The sequence below is a fragment of the Haliaeetus leucocephalus genome, unplaced genomic scaffold (assembly GCF_000737465.1).
Source record: "Haliaeetus leucocephalus isolate CR32 unplaced genomic scaffold, Haliaeetus_leucocephalus-4.0 Scaffold195, whole genome shotgun sequence".
NCBI lineage: Eukaryota > Metazoa > Chordata > Aves > Accipitriformes > Accipitridae > Haliaeetus > Haliaeetus leucocephalus.
This window is the reverse complement of record NW_010972631.1, coordinates 8,066,759-8,089,734: the sequence shown is the minus strand read 5'-3', so window position 1 is coordinate 8,089,734 and position 22,976 is coordinate 8,066,759. Positions and strand designations below refer to the sequence as shown.

The window sequence follows — 22,976 nt, the reverse complement described above, 5'->3', positions numbered from 1 at the left end:
AAGAGAAATTCAAGCACAGTAAAGTTGTCAGAGTTTAGCAACAAGAGTGAAGGTACGTTTAAGTTCATCAATAAAAATTACTTAGCCGTAGAAAGGCAGAAGACTACGATTTTAACAAAGTTTGGCTGGCTAAGCAATTCAGTACACTGACTGAAATTGATAATGACCAGAAATGGAAGAATGACCAGCAAATTGGCTCGAACAGCTGTCAGAATAAATTTAAAATCACCCAAACCCCTCAGTCCACGACACTTCAACTGAAAACAGAAAGGAGAAACTTAAAACAGTTCTGATTTGTTAAGTTTATGGCTGTTCACTCTTCAGTTCTTGATATATTAGAATAAAATGTGTTTTTTAAAAATTCACCTGATTAAAAGTGTAGCCTGAAATGGAAAGAAAAAACCCAACATTTTATGGCTCTTAGATTGATGTGTATATGTTTAAAAAATCAGGAGAAAAATGGCAGGATTTTTGCTTGCATATGTGAATGAAATATTCCACTAGTTCTACTGCTTACATTTAAATGTTTTTAATGACATAAAGCACTAAATTTTAATTTATGTAATACAAAGAATGCTTACTAAAGAGTACTTCTACAAAATTTGTATGAAAAAAAAATGAAGAGTGCAAAGCTAAGTGCTGAAAGATAGGAAATACTAGAACTGAGCCCGCCTGTGTAAACCTGGCCTTTTTGTGTGTAGGCATACTCATTTAATTAGCCTTACATTTCTCTCCATGGGAATTGCCTCAATCAGTGCATGGTATGGGCTTATCCCAAGGATAAATGAAGACAGTGCACATAAAGAGTCGGTCATCTTTAAAACTCAAACTCTCTTTGCTACAGAAGCTAGAACTTGTTTGGAGAATGAGGGAGGAATTGTAGAAAGCGAAAGGATGGTCTTCTGGCTCAGCTAGTTAATTACTGCTCTGGGAAATTAATCTCTTCAGGTCTCTGCCCCATAGCTTTTATGCGAGGATTGGCAAGTCACTTCAAACATGTCTTCTTTGGTGATCGTACGCTGCCTGTTGCATGTGAGTTTCTTCTGGCTTGATGCTGTGGATTCAATCCCTCATCATGTGGAAAGTTTGGAGCAAAAACATGCCTGATTCTTTAATATTCTGGTTTGTTTAACCCAGCTACATAGTAAAAGATTGCAGATTATATGATAGCTGGGTTCATCGTGCAGAACAGGGTGAATGGCACATGAAAAAGCAGTGTGCTTTCTCTGCAAAAGCAAAGGGAAAGTGAGTGTTTTGTTGCTACAAAAGATAAACTGATCATCTCGTGGGAGGGTCATAATATAATAAATGCTTGTGATGGTATGTTGGAAAGGCTTTTGTTCAGTCTCAGGAATTTTTAGGAACCATTTTGTCTTCAGAGAGATGAAAAGAATTTATTCTCCAAGTTCTCTTATTCTCTTCCTGCTTCTGTATCACCATGGACCAGCCTCTTTCCTTCCAGGGATTACTGTCCGTCTCACTTTTTTGCACTCCAGTCAGATGACTTCGTCTTGGGTCATGCCTGATGGCCAACAGAGAAGATGCAGCCTCCCTGCATCCTGGACAGTCCAGCTAACTTTCCCAGATCTAGAGTAGCCAAGACAAGCAATTCCTGGGAAATAACTGACTTTCTGCCTCTAGCCTTGAGGCGACATAGTAATATTCAGGAAATGTACAATCCGTTTAGCAATAGGAGCTGTGAGTGCAATGCCGCTTTGTTATAGCAAGTGTCCTGTTAAGTGTTGGTCTCCTTGAAGTCTCTAACGTGAGAGTTATGACTTAAAGATGTTGATTTACCAAATTTACAGCTACTCAAAGGAACAGAAAACAGTTTGTGCCAAATAGAAGGATCACCTCCTTGGCATCTTTCAGTCAGGCACCAGCCATAAGTACTTCTCAAAGTGAATTTATTTATTTGTTTATTATGCAACAGTACAATATTGAGTATTTTTTTTCCTTTTTAATTCCTTCAAAAGGACCAGACAATCTGTCATGGTATTTCAGCTGGAACTTAGAATAAATAAAAGAAGAAATTCAACCTTGGGCAGAAACCAGGAATGGAAAATTCCTACCTAAATTTTTAATGTTTGACAAATTTGAAGTATAGATGTAACTAACAGGCAAGCCAGTAACCTTATAACTGACTGGCATTTTGCATTTAAAATCTCCACACTGTAAGCATCCACCACCACACTTGAAGTAAATTGGCAATCCTACTTTGTTTCTGATTATCCAAATCACTGCAGCCCGAGACTGAACGACGAAACTGTTTCATTAACTAGTGCACTTCCCAGTTTTATTAGAGAGAAACATTTTGAATATGTATGGCAATTAATTAATATTGCTTCTTAGGTGATCTCTCTTGGGGCAGGGGCAAGCACGCTGATGTAACCTGAGTCACAACTCTTGCTTTTTTGGGGGGGGGGATAGAGGGCAATAGCCTCCAAATTATTATCGCAGAGGCAAGATAGAGTAAAAAAGTTAAGCTAAGCTACTTAAAAAATACAGTGTCTCCTTTTTACCCCCAAATAGTGTATCACAGATGGAAACTTCTGGTTCTGAGGTCATTTGTGTACAAAACCAAGGTGAAGCCAGAGTAATTAATGTTCTAATTATTCATTATCTAAAGATAATGATTTTTTCAAATCCATCATTATAAACTGCTTTATGTGTCTGTCAGAGAGGGAGAGAGATGGAGTCTTTAATCCCTTCAGAACATCTGTACATGAAAAATGTACTATGGAGCATTGCTTGTGCATTTTTAATTATCTAATTATGCTTCCTCTTTCAAAGAAGCTGTCATGTTACCAGCAGACTTTCTTAATGATCTGAAAAAGACTGAAAAATAATTTGAATTGGTTTTTCATTTAATTATTGCAGTTGATTAAGTTGAAATATAATTCATAAACTTTTAGTATAAGAACTTTACACTAATATTTTTAAGAGGCAGTACATGTTATTTTTAGACTGAAGAAATGTAGGAAAATAGCTTTAGCCATGGCTCAGACCTCAAAGTAGCTCTCACTTGCTTTATCTTCATCTCAGTTTATCTTTTTTAAAATGTTTTCTGTATTTTCTTTGTTAGTCCTGTCCTTCCACTGTTCCATTTAGCCTTTCAGATTTTCCTCCTCCATTCCCTATTTTGTGCCTATTGCCTGTTGCTGTCATTTACTTTTCTAAAGGAGCAGCAAGCAATCTATTTTATATTGATGAGGTAGCCTTTGTACACGAAGAGCAGCGAGATCCCAGGTACTTCAGTACCTCATGCTTTGGAGGGAAGAAAGCAATGCAACATGTTGTAACAGGGAGAATAATATGTTCTTGCTGAATGTCATACAAAGAAAGAAAAACGGGTGAATTCAGCTTTCTTGCTACTGAAGAAAGTTTCCTCTGTTCAGCTTAAACTCCACATTTTTGTATTTGTCACACACCCCCCACCAATACCTATTTTCGTGATGTGGATTTAACGTTTACGTGCTTGCTATGTTTGAACTTAATATATACATGGCTATTTGCAGTCAAGTTTGGGTCATTTGAGCTGTTTGCCCTTTGATTCCCATTAGCCTGCCCGCATCAGTGTTAATAGGAATACGTAACCCTGAGCAGCGTCCCTGCAGTAACGAACCGCTTTTGTGTTGGTTTCATTTTATGATTCATGGGATTAGTTGGCTTCAGGCTGACGGTGCCGTGGGTACGCACAGGCAGACGCACGGGCTCCCGCGTACACAGACAATTGCTCTGCTTGTTTCAGAGAATATAAATCGACTTGATGAAATGTTCTTGGGAAATAATTAAAATCTGCTTATCTTTTGTAATGTTCAGGCTTACTTTCTGAATTATTATTCTTCCATTTCATGGAGAAATGCTAGTTTTACAAGTTTAAAAAATAGAAACCTGTCACAGCTGTGAAACTTGCACAATTCACTGGTCAGTGTGTTACTGAGAAAGGCGTTTTCACGAAACAGATTCCGATACTATATTAGCACTTTATTACAATATAGGAATATTGTCAAGAACAGATATAGTTTACAAGAGTTACTGAATTTCAACTATCTTAATATACCAATAGGACTCTAATACCGTGAGTTTACAGGAGAAGCAAGTTTTTTTCTGATTCTAACAGCTATTTCATGGCTTTACTATATGATCGATGTGCATGTTAGATCAATATGTAGTTCCAGTTGGTACAGACTGTACAAAATTATTATTTTATTGAATCAACTAACTTCTTTATGATCTAAAAAAGTCTATTGACTAACTAGAGAGAATTTTAAGATAGGATATGTGTTTCTCCTTTGGTTTGTAAAGCACCGTGTTTGAATTAATTTATGAAATACCATAAATTGTACAGTAATTAATCTTGCAGCAAATGTTATGTATCATATGTAAATACACCTATATATTCTAAGAGTGACAGATCAGTTTGTGGATAGGTAATTTGGACTTTGGGTTTATTAATTATATATCATAGTTTATTTTTAGAAATGTAATGTTCCTCATTATAAAGGAGTGCTCATCTTCCCTTTGGTCCACAACTATTACATGTTTAGGAGGTTATTAGTATTCATGAGCTACCTCATTGCAAAAGGGTGCCATAGGGGCTATGAATTAGTACGTGTTTCTGCATTCAGCAGAAGAGAAAGGAAGCTTACTAGCTCATGCTGGTGAAGGCCAGGGATTCTGTCGAAAGATTCAAGTTAGTGCAACTGTGTGGAAAGAACTTATATTAAAATATCATCTCTACGGCAAGGAATACAGGGGATTATCTATTTACTCATGGCTTGCATTATTGGAAAAAATGGATGGAGTAAAAATGAGTGATCGTGAAAAGAAACGCCTAAAGTATTTTTTTATAAATCATCAGTAGATCTAAGAGAATGAAGGAAATACTGTCATTTTAGCAACGGCTAATGACTTAAGATTTTCTCCCTAGAAGGATATGCTTCCAGATCTTATATAGGTGAGTTTATGGGCAAAGTTTGTTCTAGCTTCCTCTGTCTTACTATCTTTCTTTTTCAGGTGATATATACTATTGGGAGGTATTTTGTGTAGTTATTGAGAAATACTGAGTTTATATCTATGTACTAATTTTCTCAATCCAAATAATTTGTCTGGTATAATTTTATGCATCTTGAATATATTTATTAGATATCTGTATGTAGAAAGATATACAATGATTTAATACATGTAATTGGCTTTGTTTCAGTTCTACGTGCTGTAGTTTAATATAAGCAAGTATAATCTACAAAGTCCTTGTAGTGTGTTCATTTTATAGAATTTACCTCAGGGTTAATTTTTATGGTAGCTTGTAACTACTCTTTGAACAAGTTTTTTGTCTTCATAGTTCATTCTTCATTCCCACAGATACAAGTACAACCTTCAGGTAGCAGCAGCTTGCAGAACTGAAAGTGCTGCTTGCTTTCACAGCTGATGGCTGACATGGAAGTATCATCCTGATTTTGCCTTGTGTAGTACCGATACCACTTTAGATAGGATCCGTCTAAACTGCATAAGATTTGGCAGGAAAATGGAAGCATTTTTCCCTAGGTAAAGGGAGCGGGGTCTTCCCAGCTGGTGCGGGAGCTGGGGGGTAGTGGGTGCCGTGGGTGCTGAAGGAGAGTTCTGGGGAGCTGGGGCTGGCGGGGCAGCTCTGCTCTTGCTGGGGTCAAAGGGGGTTTTGCTTTAGTGGTTTACTTCAATTAAAAAAAAAAAAAGATAAAAAATTAAAAATCAAGTGACTCTTTTTCCATGCTAAATATCTGTGAAGTAAAACAGAGGAACAGGACATCTATAACTATTCTTAATACACATTGATGAGGATGTTATACCAATGGTTAGAAATAGCATAAGATTTTTGCTGAACTAGTCATTGAAAGCATTGCTAAAGATGGTAAAATAATCTTTTAAAAAAATGTAGTGAATTATTTGATTTAGAAATAAACGGAGTATACTGACAAATATGTTAGTCTTAGTTATCCTGCTACTGAAAACTGTATTTATTTATTGTGGTGTGATAACTAGGTTTGAATTAACATTATAACTTAATAATTTACCAGTTTTAGCCACAGGCCTTCAAAAACTTGTGTCTGCATTTAAACAAATGTGTCAATAATCCCAGCAAGTCCAGTAAAGGAAAATAAAATCTTAGGTATGTTGTTATCAGAAGGGTTAAGTGCAAAAGGATATATGTAAATTCATGCAGGTATTTTGCTTCTTTGTGCTTCATTAATTAATCTCTAACCATACTGAAGAAAGTAACAACATGAGCTAGGAGCTATTTCTCCAAGTGATAGCCAGTAATGGAATGGAGAAATATTGCGTTCTAAGGGTACTCAATTAGATCGTATAAGAAGACTGAATTTTAAATGCCTGTTCTTTTGATACTGTTCCAATTAATGTCAAATAATAAACTAGCCCAGGGATTAGATGAACGCAGAGGAATCTTAATCTGTTTGCTTCGTTATGACAAGGGGAAGTATTGGACAGCTGTAGGATTTGATCCTTGGCCCTATCCCATTAAGCCTGTTTCTACCAAACTAGCAGCTATTTTGTACTAGAAGTACACTAGAACATATTTCCTAGGAAAGTAGGACTTGATATTTGCAAGGTAAAAACAAGTACAAGATTAATCTGAATTCCAAATATCTCAATCTTTTTTTTATTAAGATGAATCCTGTAGGTTCCTCTACCTGTCACAAAGAATGAAAATTGAAATTTATGTGGGTCTTTGAAAAAGCAATTGATCTGTTATTTGGAAAGTATTCATAGTCCTTGAATTAGGGAATTAATACATCAAAAGTGGGATTTCCCTGAAGTTAATACTACCAATTCTTATTTCTCAGTTGATGGACATCATTGTCTCCTCAACTCGTATTAAATAATGTGGTGAGATTAGAGCATTTCAGCTCTGTTGGACAAAAAAGCGAAAATGGCATGAAAACATCGTAAGATTAGTGTTTGTTACACCATAAACACTTGAAATTCAGTAGAACAAAGTCAATAGTATGATAAACAATTATTTCTTTAATTGCATGGCAGATTTTGTAGTCCATTTAAACTTTATTGCTGTAAATGATAGGTTTATAGATTAGTATGTCAGCAAAGTACATGTCAATATAGCTCAAATATCAACAGATGCTCTGAAAAGAGGTATTTTCAGTTTCTTCCCTCTATTAGTAAAGTATTGATGCATAAAGTCAAGAGTTCCAGAGCTGACAACAACTCCATGGCTCAAAATGGGAACAAAATGACTACAGAAAGCTTTGAGTAGGGGCCATCACCAGCATCGCAGAAATAGTCCCTGAAATCCAATTCCAAGCACTGGTGGAAAGGAATTATCCACGTGGAAAGGAATTGTCCATGTTTAATCAAGGTAGAAAGTAGGACCCCTGAAAATGAGGACCGTGCGATTCTGCCCCCTCCAAGTATCAGACTGTATGTTTGGTCTGCCCTCTGCTTGAAATGGCAAATATACTGAATTAGGGAGTGAAGTGTCTGTTTGACTACAGGGACTGCGTGACAGCACCTCGAGCTAATGGTGCAGGTTGATTGCATATGCAGACAGTATTATCACATTGTACATTTGATCTCTAGTTTTAAGGTTTTCTTGGTACGTGTGCAAGTTAATAACACCACTTCTTAAAGAGAAAACATTTTCTAAGATATTCTGGCCATAGCCAGAATTCTCTGCTAGAGCTATGATGGACCAATATCCAGCCCTCAAATTAAGAGAGATAAACTTCACTAAATCTTTTCAAACTGTAGAAAAATATTTTTATCAGAAGTTTCAGCATGAATTTTGTGATGTTCGTCACTGCTTTTTTAAATTAATTTGCTATTTGAAGAATAATGACTCCCATGTGGCAATCCCAATTCATATTTTTTTCATGTTACAGTGTTTGTGAAGAGGTGAAGAAAGATATCTGTGTTACTTGAAACAAAAGTAGATGCTAGATATTTTGTAAAAGTTGAGGTTATTGCATTCTGTGAACAACAATAACAATAGCGTTATTTAGTGATCACTGCAACTTTAAAAAGCGGCGTTATATGTAACCTATGAAGTAAACACCTGTACTGTGTTAGGGACATGATTTATTTTAAAGCCAAGAAATTAATATTTGTCTCTCTCAAGGAAATTGGTCTCTATTTTGAAAATGGGAAATATTTTAGGGCATTTTTTCTTAATTTGATATTGTATTTAAGTGAGCAGAACTAGTTTGCCTTACACAAAACCTTTTCCTTGATACTTGCATATTTATGGAAGATGGTCTTTGTTGAGTTTTTTTTTAAATTACCAAAAGATGCAGTTAAAATTCTTCCTAGAATGGTTGAATATATATATGTGTGTGTGTGTGTGTCTATATGTGTGTGCTCACATACATGTGAGGGAGTGTGTGCTGAGGGAGATCTACCATAAAATACAAAGGAATATTACATAGCAACATCAAAATACCTATGTCCTTCTATTTTTGCCGTGCAAACCCAAAAGCCAGTCACTCAAGTCGCAGTGGGATAGGAGGGAACAAGAGAGAACCTATTTTAAGCTCAGTGTGCCTCAGGTGGTCCACTAAAATGTGTTCTTGAGTACTTCAGTGCATCGCAGCACCTTGTTCTGTGTGCAGGTGGTAGCTGGTTTTTTATTTTAACTTAACAGGAGCAGATCCTAAGTGCTGAACATCGTTAAATGCCTGTGCAGAGATTGATAATGACCTTTCTCTTAAGTGTTGTCTATTCAAGGACTTTTACTTTTCTAGCTTCTGCTTCAAAAAATACTGTCTGTTTTTCTCTGCTCTTACCTAGTCACACGTTAGTAAATCTTGGTAACTGTCAGTAAAACAAACTTATGTATACATTATTTTATACTTTCCTGGATCTGTCTTCGGACAGGACTGATTTCAGCTTTAGCAGGGCCCAGATCCGTGGAAGTCACAGGATGTCAGTTCTTCCCCCACAGACCCCTTCATTTCTTCTGGCAAGGTTTCCTATCTGTGTGAAACTTGCCATGACACAAAGCCTGTGTCTCCAAACCCTCTCTTTTTTTTTTTTTTTTTTTTTTCTTTTTTGGAGGGGGGAGGGCAGGCCATCACATCTGCTGGGAAGGGAACCTGCTGGGAGGGACAGCAGGACTGTGGCTCAACAAATAAATTCAAAATTTGACTTCAAAATACAGAATTACTGAAAAAAAAAATCCTAAAATCAGTATGTTGCCAGTAGGTCTACTAACCAGCAATACAACATCAAGGAATTTCCCACATACTGGGCTAATTTAACAACGACATCTGAAGTGAGTCAGGCTGTGGCTTAAATCACTGGGTGTCTGCAGAGTGGGAGCTGACTTTGTATTGCCATTAGAGCTAGGGCATCGCAGCGTTAGGTCTGTGTATTAGTATGTCCTGTGTGTATTTGAGATTGTTCTCTAGAGCGTGTTTCTGAATACTTTATCCAGCCTCCGTGTGCAGGAGCAGAAAAAGGATTTGTATAGAAACATTTAAATGCGATGCAATAGCTAAAGGAAATCAAACAGAACTGACAGAGCGATTCATCTTTCTGTCAATCAATGAAAGTTCTAGTGGGTTATTAGATTTTTTTTGCCTCAACATTATCTTGCCTTCATACTGTGATTATTGCATTTACCTTTAAAGAAGTGAGAGAGCAAAGACCTAAAAAATACTACATATTGTATTATCTCTTTCTGTGAAGTGTGAAAATATGGAAGATGTTATCTTCATATTTATTAGGTCTTAAGGCTTTGGTGAACAGTGCCGATAAGATACGTGTATTAACCTAGATATATTCTCTTGGCCCATAATCGTTTTCTTTGGTCATAAAATTGCTGGTTTATTGCTTTCTGTATTCTGGGGATATAGACAGGAAGGCTCCACATTTAAATGTTGTGTGTCTGTCGCTCTGAAAAACATGGGAAACGGTTCGTTTTATTTGTTTCCCTCGAAGAAGTGAAGAACAAATTATAATACTGGAAATATATATTCTGAGGAGCATCAAATTAACCTTTTATTTGTGAACCAAATAAATGAAAATGTATCAAGACTTTAAATTAATTTACTAATAAAAAAAAAAAAAGGTTTTTGGAAATGCTGTTACACAGACAAATTAACATGTTTGTTTTTACTTTGTAACTGTAGTACATTTACTCCTAAAATGCAAGGCAGACGGATGGGGACTTCAGGGAGAATCACTAAGAGCACAAGTGTGAGCGGAGAGATGTATAAGCTGGAGCACAATGACGGGAGTCAGTCGGACACGGCTGTCGGCACGGTTGGAACAGGTGGGAAGAAAAGGCGTTCCAGCCTTAGTGCCAAAGTGGTTGCCATAGTATCTCGAAGGAGCAGAAGCACATCTCAACTTAGCCAAACAGGTGAGTGAGACACGCTTTCCTGGTCGGAAACAGGACTCTCACCAAACGTGGTTTACCATTATTTCATCTGTGGCATCTGTGTTACATGTATATGGATATAGACCACTCGGGAGAGAAGGTTTTCCAGCCGTGAATAAATTTCTAAGATATTAATTTTCTTCGATTGTTAGGCATCTGCAAGAAACAATATACAAATGCCTTTTAGAATATGTACCATAACAACTTTCTGTCCTGATCAGTGATGTTTTTATCTCGTAGAAGCCTTGCTTACAGGTAGGCGAGGAAATGCAAAGACAAATATGTGGCTATCAACAGTGGATAATGGTTTGGCTAAGAGCAGCTTTTTATGTATAGGAAATTTCTTCTAGCGCAAGAGTTGAGTACGAATGGGGGAATTGAAATCTGAGCAAATGAATGGCAGTTATGTAACTTGGATAAAAGGTTGTACCTGTAGTGGCAAAAAATATGTTTTTACAAACTACCTTTGACTTCTTAGGCAAGAGTAAATCCAATATTTTTTTGTTAAAAACAACACTGGCAAACTGGGGTCAGTGATTTCAGATAAATTAAAAAACAGCATGATGCTTCGTTAGGAACATAAGACTTCCAACTCTTTATTGCAACTTCAGAAATCTTAAAAGCTTCATATCTGCACAGCCTGAAGGAACAAAAGCTCATGCAGAGAGATACAAAAGGAAAAAAAAAATGTTTTAAAGTCCCTGTCCTGCTCCTATTGAGCCCCAGTGAAGACTTTTGCTCTTGTCTTCAGTGGGAGCAGGACCTGGCCCTAAGGGTTCTTTCTTACTAAAAGAAGGGAAAAAAGAGGAAAAGCTTCAGCCTAGCATAGAATGTACGCATATGGCAGCATTCCTCTCACATAGTCAGGGTAATCAAAATGAAGGTAAGTAACAATATTGTTTATTTATATCATCAAATATCTCACCCTTTTCCCTTGGTTTTCTTTTTTTGCCAGATGAGCAGTAGAAGTGATTCTTTCAAAATGTAAAGCTGTGTCAGCTTTAACAAAAAGATTGTAATACTTTTCTACACTACTCATTTATTAATTTTAAGCCAGAAAGCATATAATCATGTAGTTGGACCAAATGATAGATGTAGTAGGCGTATTTGAAGCCCAGAACTGTAATTAATAGTGTTGCTTGAAAATGCACTCTGCCTGAATATTAGACTAGAATATAGATAGTTGTATATGCTAAGTTGTTATTTTAGATGCATCGGAATCAATGACATGCTCTTAAAGTAATAAAAAGTGGTATTGTATTATAGAAAGGATGTTAGATTCACGTTTTACTCCACTTACTATAAAGGACAAAATATTTTAAGTATTTCAGAGAATGTTTTTGTGGTTTGATCTGGCGTTCCTTTCTAGCTCCTAAATCTTACTGAAATAGGAATTGCTGTGACAGAGCAAATCTTTGCTCCGTCTTACTCAGTAGTCCAGCTCTGACCAGGAACCAGGGCTGTATGCCTAAAAAGAAGGCACAGGGGGCTACCAAACATACAACGATTTGCTTGGCATGAGCCCTAACTCACTCTTCTCAGTGAAGTTAGTAAATAACTTAAAATCTAAACTGTGACTTCCAAACACTTCTCAGCATTATCTATTTAAAGCTCAGATGTTTCCATTCTTCATAGAAAGATACTGTAGCTCTCCAAATTTTGCTTGGGATATAATTCCAAAACAACAGGAATTTTGCAAGGAATGGAGCACCTAAAGTTATAATGAAACTCAAACAGCAAATCAAATATGAAAAGTATGATTATGATTGTAAAACAGGGTTGAGAATGATATTTACTTTGCCTTATTGTGGCTCAGGCAAACAGCACGATCTGTGGTCTAAGCAGAGCAAATAAAATGTGACATGTTTTGTCAGTCACTATTTTTTTAGCTAAATTATGTCAGAAATCGTTGAATTGAATTAATGCATTTTTTAGGACAATATACACAAGAGACGTGGTAGGTTTTCCGAAGAAAATCCATTGCTGAAGACGAAATACTCATGCCCTAAATCAGGGACCCACTGTCCTTCCTTCCTGTAGTGTACAAGAGGGGAGGAGAAGTCTAAAAAGGTCTAATTAACTTTAATGTGTTGTGCCTAAGTAACTTAATAATGTCTCCACTATTGAGAATTAAAAAAAATAAATAAATCTGTTTTGACAATATAATATAAACTAGGTCCTTGAAATTGATTATGTAAAAATTGGTTCTAATAGCCAAATTCTGAAGTTTTAAAACTGGTGTGGAGGTGTATGGGCCACCAAAAATTGGTGCCAGGTATGAACTGCTACAGATCCTCAGTAACTGAAGGTGTGCTGTTGACACAGAGCATGTATTTTAAAGGAAGTATAAAAAATACAGAAATGTATGTGTAGCCTCCACAGTTTTTCCTGAACTGGTCAGTTCAAAATTTTTTTTCCTATGACTTGCATGATTGTAAGTCAGGTACACATGACATGTAAAGTTATTTGTTTCTGAAAACTCAAAAGATCAGAAATAAAACAAAAGGTCAGATATTTCTTGAAAATCAGAGGTCCCTTATTTTTGTGGAACATGTAGATCTGAAATGCTAGTTTACTACTGTCTTCAAAACCAGTAAAATTAACTTCCATCTTGCCTTTTCTCATTTGAAGAAATGGTCAATAAGAGCTGAATGCGACTTTTTTTAGATACTGCTTTTAGCATACTGCACAGGTTTAATCTTACAGAAAAATAGAAGTGGTGTGTATGAAACTGCTACTAAGTAGCTGTTATTTCTAAGAGTTGATTTTCTTTTCAATTGAAAAAGGGGTGTGTGTGAGACTGTGTATGCATGTATGTGTCTATATATACACACGGACCTCTTTGCATATATGGGGCAGATCCATTTGCATGTTAGATTTAGAAGGACCAGTAGTCACATTATTTTGTGCACCCTTCTTCAGTGTTTTTAAAAATATTTATTGTCAGTGAAAGAATCGGGTTTTATTTTTTATCTACATCTGCAAGGAAAAGTATGTATTTCTGCTGCACCTGCCTTTTCATTATGTTTAAGATTTCGTAATTCTTTTAGTAACTGTTCATTGAAATAACAAAATCCTTACTTACTATGGTTTGTTCATTGTGCCCGCAAATTGGATAGATTTTATAGTCCATCAAAAAAAGCTTGTAATCTTCTGGCAGTATTCCTAATGAAAATCCAGCTCTGCTTATGCTATCACAGTTAAAAAGAAGAAAAAAAAAAAGAAAAAGGAAAAAAAAAAAAAAAGCAAAACCCCCAGAAAGGCCACAGAAGAATGAAAATAGCTCCAGGCATGTTCTGTACAATTTTAGTTACAATCCAACTTTTCTAGCTTTCTTTACCAGCCTAATTTTTGTAAATAAATATATACATATATACAAAATAAATATATAACTGCAGATTTTCTAAATAATTACAGCAACTAAGTTTAAATCATAGGAAAATGATAGGAAAATAGATTACGATAGGAAATCATCATCTATTGTCTTGATTTTGTGATACAACACCCTACAACCCTACAGGTATATTATAGTTTCCTAATCAATGAGTGACTGAGGGCAGTATTGATCATACTGCATTTGGATTTGGGGTTCTGGGTTTATTTTGAAAGAGTTAAAACTGCTGCCATAGGAGGAAAGAGTTTTATTACAGAATTTATACCGTAAATAGAGACATAATAGTGCATTACAAAGTGGATGGAGGTAATAGTAGAGGTATCAGTAGTGAGTTGAGTTCTGGAGATAAGGAAAAGCTCAATCTCAGATAAACACGAGTATTCCCGTCCCTGGATCCATGCAGAGGCGTGTATTAAGGCGAAAGGATTCCTCCCTTTTGCTTTCTATCCCCTGGTCAGCAGGTAGGGGTTCAGAAAGATCATCTGCTAATAGGAGCACACTTTTCATGTTCTTTTTAAGTGCTAACAGTGCTTTGCAACCATTCTGACACTATATCTTCGCCGTCTTGCTATCAGAGATTTGGTAGTGTCACATCTCTGTGACGTATTCAGCCTGATGCAATTACCTGTGGGTCAGCAAGACAGGTTTTTCTCTTTAAGGCAAATGGACAGGCTGGCTGGCTGTGTTTTTGTTTGGTTTGTTGAAGGACTGACTTAGAGTATTTTCATTCTCTAGCCACTTCTAATGGAGGCCAACTTTTCTGTCAAAAGCACTGAGAGTAAGAGTTTAAAAGGAATTACAAAATAATTTGGGAGTGTTTACTGAAGATATCCAAAACATGATAAGCAGTACACATAGAAAGACTGAAAATACCAGCTTTGAGATAAATATGAACAAAACTACCTGCGATGCGACTGGTGAGCCTTTTGAGACATGGGCTCTATGTTTTCCAAATACGAGTTCTTTGAGACTACTTTTATTTTCCAAGGTGCTCAACACCATTAACGTCAGTATTCTGACTAGTTCTCCATTGACACTGCTTGAGGAATGTTAGTGATCTCGTATAAGATAAAGGTGAGACTTTGCCTGGGGTATTGTATCTTGTTCCCACTACTGGCTCAAAACAGATGAGAGCAGAAGAGATGCGGGGGAGAGCTAAGGAGCTTGGAAAAGCAGGGAGCTTGTCCAGTCTCACATTCACTGATATAGGGTCATTTTTCTAAATGGAAATACCTTGCCCTGTTTGTGGTATGAACCAAAATGAGATGTTTCTACATAAGAACCAAAGTTACTTGCTGTCCATCTCCTGTTTGTGAAGTTTAACATCAATAACCTGAAATAAAGCCATAGGCATTAACATTTCAGAGGGAGGTTACGTACCGTGAAGTGGAGCTGAAATCAAGCATTGTCACAAGGTGAAAACAGAGTGAAAAAAGACTCTGTTCACTTATGTGCATCTGTGAACTGGATACTTGGAAGGAATCTTTAAGTGTCTGATTGCTTCACTCAGGAAGTAACTGGCAACCTGAACAAAACCACATGAGAATCTTATAATGTATTTCCCTATGTAAGAATAGCACATGTCCTCCTCACATGGAATTCCCTGCTATGGTGTACTTTCTGTAATTTCTGGTAATTTTCTCATTAAAGAAGTGGTTTTCTGTATATTTTTTTGAATTAAATTCTGAATTCCCAATTGCAGAAATGATACTGTCATGTAAGTGAGGAAATTGTCATTGAGCATTGAAGTCCTGATAATCTTGTACTCCACAGTACAGCCGTGCTCCTTTTGGGTGCTCACTCTAGCTTTAAGAACACTCCTTCTTCATCTGGTTGACTGCCCCACATTTCACCTTCCAAGACTGATCTTAAGAAGGCTTTCTCTCATGGTTCTGTAGAATGACTGAAGTTTAGGTAAACATTTAGAAAAGACAACCCCATCCATTACACAAAATGTCCTCTAGTGGTGGAGAATATGCTGGTTCACTGGAGGGACTTAGTGACTGTTAGCAAGCACCGCTATGCTGTGGTAAAAATAACACTGCCTGGGAAACATGGAAATTAAACAGAGTAAAGCAATCTTTCAGGCTCGGAGCTACATCGTTTCAGAGTAGACACTGCTAGGAAAAAAAAATCTCAGTTTTTCATTTTCACAGTCTTTGGTAATGCCAGCAGGGGTAATTTTCTGTCCATCCTTGTAGTAATTTTATGATACAACAAGAGATTTCATACAGGTCTAGATAGTACAGACAGATAAAGAAGATAATAAATCAAAAATAAAATAGCTGGAGGGTGGAGGCCTTTGGGATAATGAGGGGTAGTTTGTTGTCTTTCTTGAGGAAGCCATTGCTTCTTTCCAGAATTTTGTTACTTTTTTACAAGGGTCATGATAACCTTTTCTTGCAGTGGTCAGGCTTTGTTTTTTTTTCACATTTCATTTTGACTGATTGAGTCTCAATTATAAACAATGCCAGGATGCATTTCTGAGCATGTTTCTTTTACCTCATAACCTCTGAGTTTATGTTTTTATTACTGTAGTGAAAGAAATTGTGCTTATTTAAAAATTTGCATTTATTTGATAAGAAAGCTGAGTTCTAGACAAAAGTTCAAAAGACTTACTTTATCTAGACTTCAGTAAATCATCTATCATTATTATTATTAAACTGGATGGAAAACATGGAGATCAGTAGGAAATACTGGAAGTTGGGAAGAAAGTGGTTAGGGAGGAGGCATCAGCTGGTTTTATTAAAACAAGAGCCAGAGAGTGTTTACTGGTTGAGTTTCTAAGACAAAAACCACAGGCAGGTCTCATTAATATTTTAATGAGAGGTAGTGCGTAAGCTGCTGGAATATGCTGATGATACTGGTTTGGAAAGTATGTCACTTCCAGGTGATATAGAGGAAGGACTGATGAACTTGAGGACTAGAATAATAGAACTCAGATAAAACGTGGTAATGCAGATTGCAAGATCATTCCTTTCAGAATGACTAATGAAAATTTCCAGATGCAATCTGGGAGCTCTGTCATCTGGAAAAAAACAGGAGGAGGAGGAAGACACGCGTATAATAAAAATCACAGAATGAATATAAGCTATGTATAAGATCTGGCCAGGGAAAAGGCAAATGCTACCCTGGGTGCATCAAGCAAGGTGTTTCCTTGGAGAGCAAAGAAAATATTAACATCATTGAATGAGGCCCCACTGACAGCTCACCTGGAATACTGGTCGCTCAGCGTTCAAGAAAATGAGTGCTGGATGTTTGTGGGAATCGAGATGTTGAAGGATGATTTATTGCCTGATTTGTTCAGCCTATAAAAGTGAAGGTTGAACAGGGATATGGTTGTTCTGTAAGAATGCAATGAGGGTAAACATCCAAAAGGCAGAAGAGTTTTTGAAGCTAAGGGGCAACACCATCAGAAACTGTGGTATAAGAACAAACAGGTATAAATTAGTTATGAATAAATTTTGTATTTGTCTCAAAATTACAATAAAGTTTCTAACAATCAGAACAGAGAGAGGGGTAGCTTAAACCTTTCAAAGCATTTAGCATGCTAGGGATGAAAAAGCTCTTTTTTTGTTTCTTATCTAGCATAATATCCCATTGCTGTTTTCATAGGATTTGTTTTCTGATGCTGTTCTTTTGTATTAGCATCTCCTGTTCATCCAGACAAAATGCTACAAGATCCCCAATTTTCTAAGGGTAGATTCAGAAAATTATCTTGGAAGTCAGAATGACCATGAGTCTTACAGCTATACAGTTATCCCGCAGGTTTAGTTTAGTCTTCTGGAATTCACCTGTTGCTCGCTGTGTTGTAGAGGAGCATTTCCAAGTATTTGCTTGCACTGGGCATTTACCTCTGCAGGAATGCCTAGCATTTACACGTGAGCTTCCTTACCTACAGATACCTCCATTTTGTTAAGTCTGCACCTTTGCAAATCTTTTCCTTAACGTTAGACTGCGTGTACTGGAAAAGTAACTTTCTGCAGCCTAGCAGAAGTCTGGTGGTCCATCCTGCAGCTCACTCAGTAGCCTTGTTTGGCTGTTCGGGATTATTTCTGTGAGAGTCTTTCCTATCCGGGTTGTTATTTTTCCCAGAGCAGGGCGTTAGAGCTTGCTTTGCATAGTTGTGGTGATCTGTGAGGACAACGGCTCTGTTGCGCAAAAAGAATGGAGGGAGATTGACGTTAAGATGGATTTCTCTTTTCGGCCGATCTAAAAAAAGTCTGTAGTGCAGCAGCAGGGATGGTGGTGGTGCCTTGGGGTGGGTGACAGGATCTGGGCTCTAAACCTGACACCCTGGCAGCAAAGAGCAGCAGGTCCCCTCGGACCCAGCAAGAGCTTCGCGCTCACCCTGCACGCACCCAACTGTTTCTGCAGCAGGAGGGGGGAACGAACCAGTGCATGAAGAATAGTACTAAAAACGAAGCAAAAGACCTGATTATTTTTGTAAGAGGAACTCTTTGTTCTAGTAGTGATACTTAATTCTTTGAAACCATTGAGTGAATGTAAGCATGTTCTCTTTTATTTACTGTTGCCGTCTAGCTGAGGAATTCACTACCCTTAATAGAAACATAATTCAGTTCCAGTTGCTCATCTTCCAAAAGATTTCCTAATAAGGGCTAGTATTTTCAAACACAGTTCCGCCCCTCTCTTGAGTTCTTGTTACATGTGGCTCTTTTCCTTTTTTCCTGAAACATAAATTTTGACTGTCTCATGTTATGTAGTTAGTTGACTTGTACTCAGAAGCATTCGTTTGCTTTTCTGTCTATTTGCATTTTCTCCCTAGTTTTTTTAACAGAGATATTACAGCAGTAGTAACTGTACTTTGGGCTATTTCCAATATATAAGTAGTGTGGGGTTTAGGAGAATTTATTCCTTTCCAGAAGTATAATCTTGATTTTAGCTAAGCTATGACATGCATGTCTTGTAGAACTAGAATTTCAAAATATGCCAAATGTATTTAGTAAGTGTAGCTTCACTGTTAGGTTTCTATTGGGTTTTTTTTATGAAATGTTTTATAGAAAGACCTACTGATAATCTATTTAACTAAGCTTTGTTTAAAGAGGATTTTTATTTGCTTTTTCATCTGATTCACGCTGCATTCACAAGTTTTATTTTGTGCAAGTATAAACACTGAGGTGAAATAATATCAAAATTATGACAGAAAAAGGAAATAGAGCGATGCCAAAGTATTATCAAGAGGGAAAAAAGTCTACTATCTTCACATTAAACATTTCTACATAAATACCTATATGTAAGAGAATGTCAGCCTTAAACTTGAATTTTATTACCCTTCATATGCTTCTTGCCTGATCAGGGCCACAGTTTCTGGCTTGCTGGAACTTGTGGGATTTTGTAGAAAGGTTTGGAGTACCTGCAGTCATCCAGAGGAAAAATATTCTCATTCTGTGGCACGGGAATGTATTCCTGTCTTACAGAAGAATAAAGCCCCTTTTTTTTAGAGTCAGGTGATCTAGCTTAATTTTGATAGACCTGAAATTATTTTTTTTTCCTTTCCAAAGCAGTCCTTTTCTTACCTGACATAAACTTTGATTTTCATTTGAATGAGATAGCCTGTTCAGCATGAAACAACTCGTTCAATTTTTTTATATGGATTTGGGAGCTCAGGCTATCTAGTTTAAAACTGGAAAGAACAGAAATAGCTGGATCTGCAGTATTTCCTTCACAGGGTTGTTCTGAGCGTCTAGATGAAGTTTGGAGCAGAACTGACTTGTCATATATAATTGTCTACTCAGATGGCTGCTCAAAACTGTTAATGTCACCATTTTTTGTCAAATTTTGCCAATTCTCACACTATGGCCTTTCCCCTGATACTTTTAGTAAATGCAACACAGAGTTCCAGAGAGCAGATCAAAATATTTCATAGAAAGAGAAATTTTGAAATCTGGCCAGTACATAGCAGTATTTCTTACAAACCATTTATGGTATTATTTTTTTCATGTAACTGAAGAATTTGCAATAATTTGAAAAATGTTTTAAAACTATTCTTAATTCTTCCCCACAAACACACAACTGAAATTTTCTTTGCACTCTTTTATAGATCACCTTTAATATTTTGCTTGCTTGCTTGTAGCTTTGGTGTAGCTACAGTCAAGGACAAAGTGGGTCTTTGCATCTAAATAAGGACTGAGATTCTTCTTTGATTCCAGCACAGTATTTCAAATATGAATATTACATCTCTAAGTCCATTCTGGGCAAGAAATGATTTAATTCTGGATCCTTTAGAAAATAAACCTGAGTTTTCAAAATCTTGAATTTTTTTATAAAACTTTTATAAAAATGTGTGGTAATCATATATTTGATGATAAAATACTGGTGGGCTGAGTTTAAAAAAAGTGCATTTAGCTGAATGCAAAGGAGCATTAGATTCAGAGAGACTGTCTTCATCTTATTTAGCACTTTTACGTGTGAACCTTGAAGATGAGCTTTGAGGGATTTTTCAGTATTTTTTTTGGCTAGGAATAGAACTGTTAGTAACAGAATCCAAAGGAAAAACAGTAAACCTAACCTAAGACAAAAAGGAGGATCAACAGGTGTTTTTAAGGGATTTGCAAGGATAATAATGATGATCATAATAATAGTAAAGTTTGCTGCTATTATTGCAGCTGATGATGTTAATGTATTTATAAAAAACCTGTATACATATCTATAATGTAACTAATAGAGTCTGCAATACAGATAATGGCCCTTAGATACTCTGAATTGCATATCATAAGTAATGAAATATGCAGAACTCAGTAAAATTATGAAAAAATGTTCATAGGATTTTTTAAAAAAAAAAAGTTTCAAGTTTTTTGCCAAGTCATTAAGTCGGATGGAAAACTATTTCAATTCTAATAGCTTACGATGTCCACCTTGAAAGGACACAATTCGGCTTGAGTATTTCCTTAAATATGAATAAATATGAACGACGTTTTAAAACAAATGCTGACAGCATCGGGTAGAGCAGGTTTCGGTTCACAAACCATTTCAGTGTTGCCGAATCTCCTTTTTTTTTTTTTCTTTCCTGATAAAAAATATCCAGCTCTCCCTCCTCCAATACTTTTTACAGATCATGAAGGGAGGTTGAGTTCAGCTGGCTGAGACCCAGATAACAGCAGCATTGCAGGACAGGAGAGGACGGATGATAAACGAGGACAGTCACTGGCCTTGTTCCCACATGCATCAGTCTGGCAGCATAGCTGCTAGCCAGGGCTATCGGCCAGTCCGATGTTGACTTTGTTTCCAAGAAGAGAAGGAGCCGCAGTCTAATGTAAACTGTGCGACGACGGAATTTGATCTCTGGTTGTCTAACATTTATTGCCCAGAGTCCTCTCCCTGCTTTAAATGGCATGTAAATTAAATTAACATAAGTAATAACCACTTTGGCAAGTTTTAAAATAGGACGAAGGTAGAAGAGATGAAAATGAGCACATCATATTACTTGCTAGTCCAAACTCGCTTCCTCCCAACCAATCTGATACGCAAAGAGAAGGGAAAAAAAGGGACTGAGGCACCCGATGGATTTCTGCTCCTTCAGAACAAAGCTTGGCTCTTCGGTGGCGTCCGCTTGTGCTTCGTGTGTGAACGCTGCTCGTGAGCAGTGGGGTTTATCCCATGGAACTGACTGCTCTCTGTGCATGTGGCTGACTTTCAGAAAACATACCAGGCGTGATTTCTTTTTAAGGAAATCAGTCAGAGACTAGTGAGAATTTAACAGAGGTTTATATTTGACAATTTTTTCTATTTTTACAGTATCTTTTCTTTTTCCTTTGTGCTGGTATTTCAAGTGTTTGAATTAAACTTTCAGTGATTTTTAGGCACTCCCTTTGACTAGCCAGTTTGCTGCATCTGCTAAATTTTCTTCAAATTGCCAAGAAAAGACAAAGAAAAAAAACAGCCTAGGAAGTTAGCAAAGTTGGGATCTCTAAGTCATTGGCATGTTGTCAAAGTGCAAATATTTTTATCAACTGTGGCGTATGTTTACAGTTTCATCAGCATTTTGAGTGTTGTGCCAGCCTTTCTTTAGTTTGCTAAGCGTGCGAATTTTAGAATGTGATGGTCCTATAACTTCCAAAAGGGGACCGATAGTGTAAAATGTTAAGTTTGTTTAAATCTGTATTGATTTCTGTTGCATTGTTAGGTGCTACATATATCAGTTACTTGGTATAACTTACTCTAAGGCATGAAAATACTGTGCAATATTGAAGTTGAATTACTGTTTCCCGTTGTACAGACCTCGATATAGTTAGTTACTTAGACCTCAGCAAACAGTACATGTTACCTCTATATATCCTCAGGTCTCTGTTGGAAGGTTCATCCCTGAACTTGCCTGAATTTACTAAAATTTGACAATCTGTTTAGATTTTCAGACTGAAGTCTACAAATATTTAACTGCAGTGTCATAGACTTAAGACATTCAAAGGACTGAAAGAGTAAACTACAGTATTTTTTTCGGTGATCTGTTGTGTGTTTATCCTCATAAGTTACCTGAGAATTGCTTTGAAATTACTTAGTATTTATAAAAGTCCTTGACGCTCACAGGCAGACACTCATATACGGTTTATTTCATTTACTCACATAATCATTTTTCATATTGCAAAAGTTCGGTTTCTGGTGCCTGATAGCTTCAAAAGCATTGCTTAGAAATGAGATGTTTTTCTTCTGGGAAGCTGTAGATGTCTGGCAATCCCAGCAGAAATTCCCAGTGTTTGACCAGTCAGAATTGGCCACCCATTCCTGCTAGATTCTGAAAAATGCAAGATTTGATATTACTGAAGAAAGGAACCAAGGCAGAAGAGTCCGTATGAGAAGGCAGTGTGAGATACTGCCCCTTCGCACTGTCAGTACAGAGGAGAAACCTGTTTTACTCCCCTTCGAGCACTCTTGCTGCCTCCTCTCCAGTTTCCTCATTTACTTCTGTGATTTGTGAAGCACCGAAGTTCCGTGGTTAGATAAGATAGGGTGGCTGCCCAAAACAGACACCCAACTTCTGTTTTTGAAGCTTGGGTTAACTGGGTGACTGACTTCAATATTAAATGGTGCTTGTAAAATACGAGTGTGAAACAGTGTTGAAAGTTGTTTTTTTTTAATGGTGGCTTTTGTGCCTTTGGGATAAAAACCGACGTCTTGGGAATGCATTTATTCATGATTTCTCTGGTCTCAGAACAGAACTTGTCAGATTGACAA

At 36.9% G+C, this 22,976-nt stretch overlaps 1 protein-coding gene across 3 annotated transcripts in view; it reads left to right on the top strand.

Annotated features, from left to right (window-relative positions):
- RIMS1 (regulating synaptic membrane exocytosis 1) overlaps nt 1–22,976 on the top strand; it is a 336,006-nt gene that overhangs the window by 283,142 nt on the left and 29,888 nt on the right. For all 3 annotated transcript variants that reach the window (XM_010565784.1, XM_010565783.1, XM_010565782.1), the window contains one exon: nt 10,143–10,375. In XM_010565784.1, the coding sequence (XP_010564086.1) occupies nt 10,143–10,375 (233 nt within the window). The remainder of the gene's footprint in view (nt 1–10,142; nt 10,376–22,976) is intronic.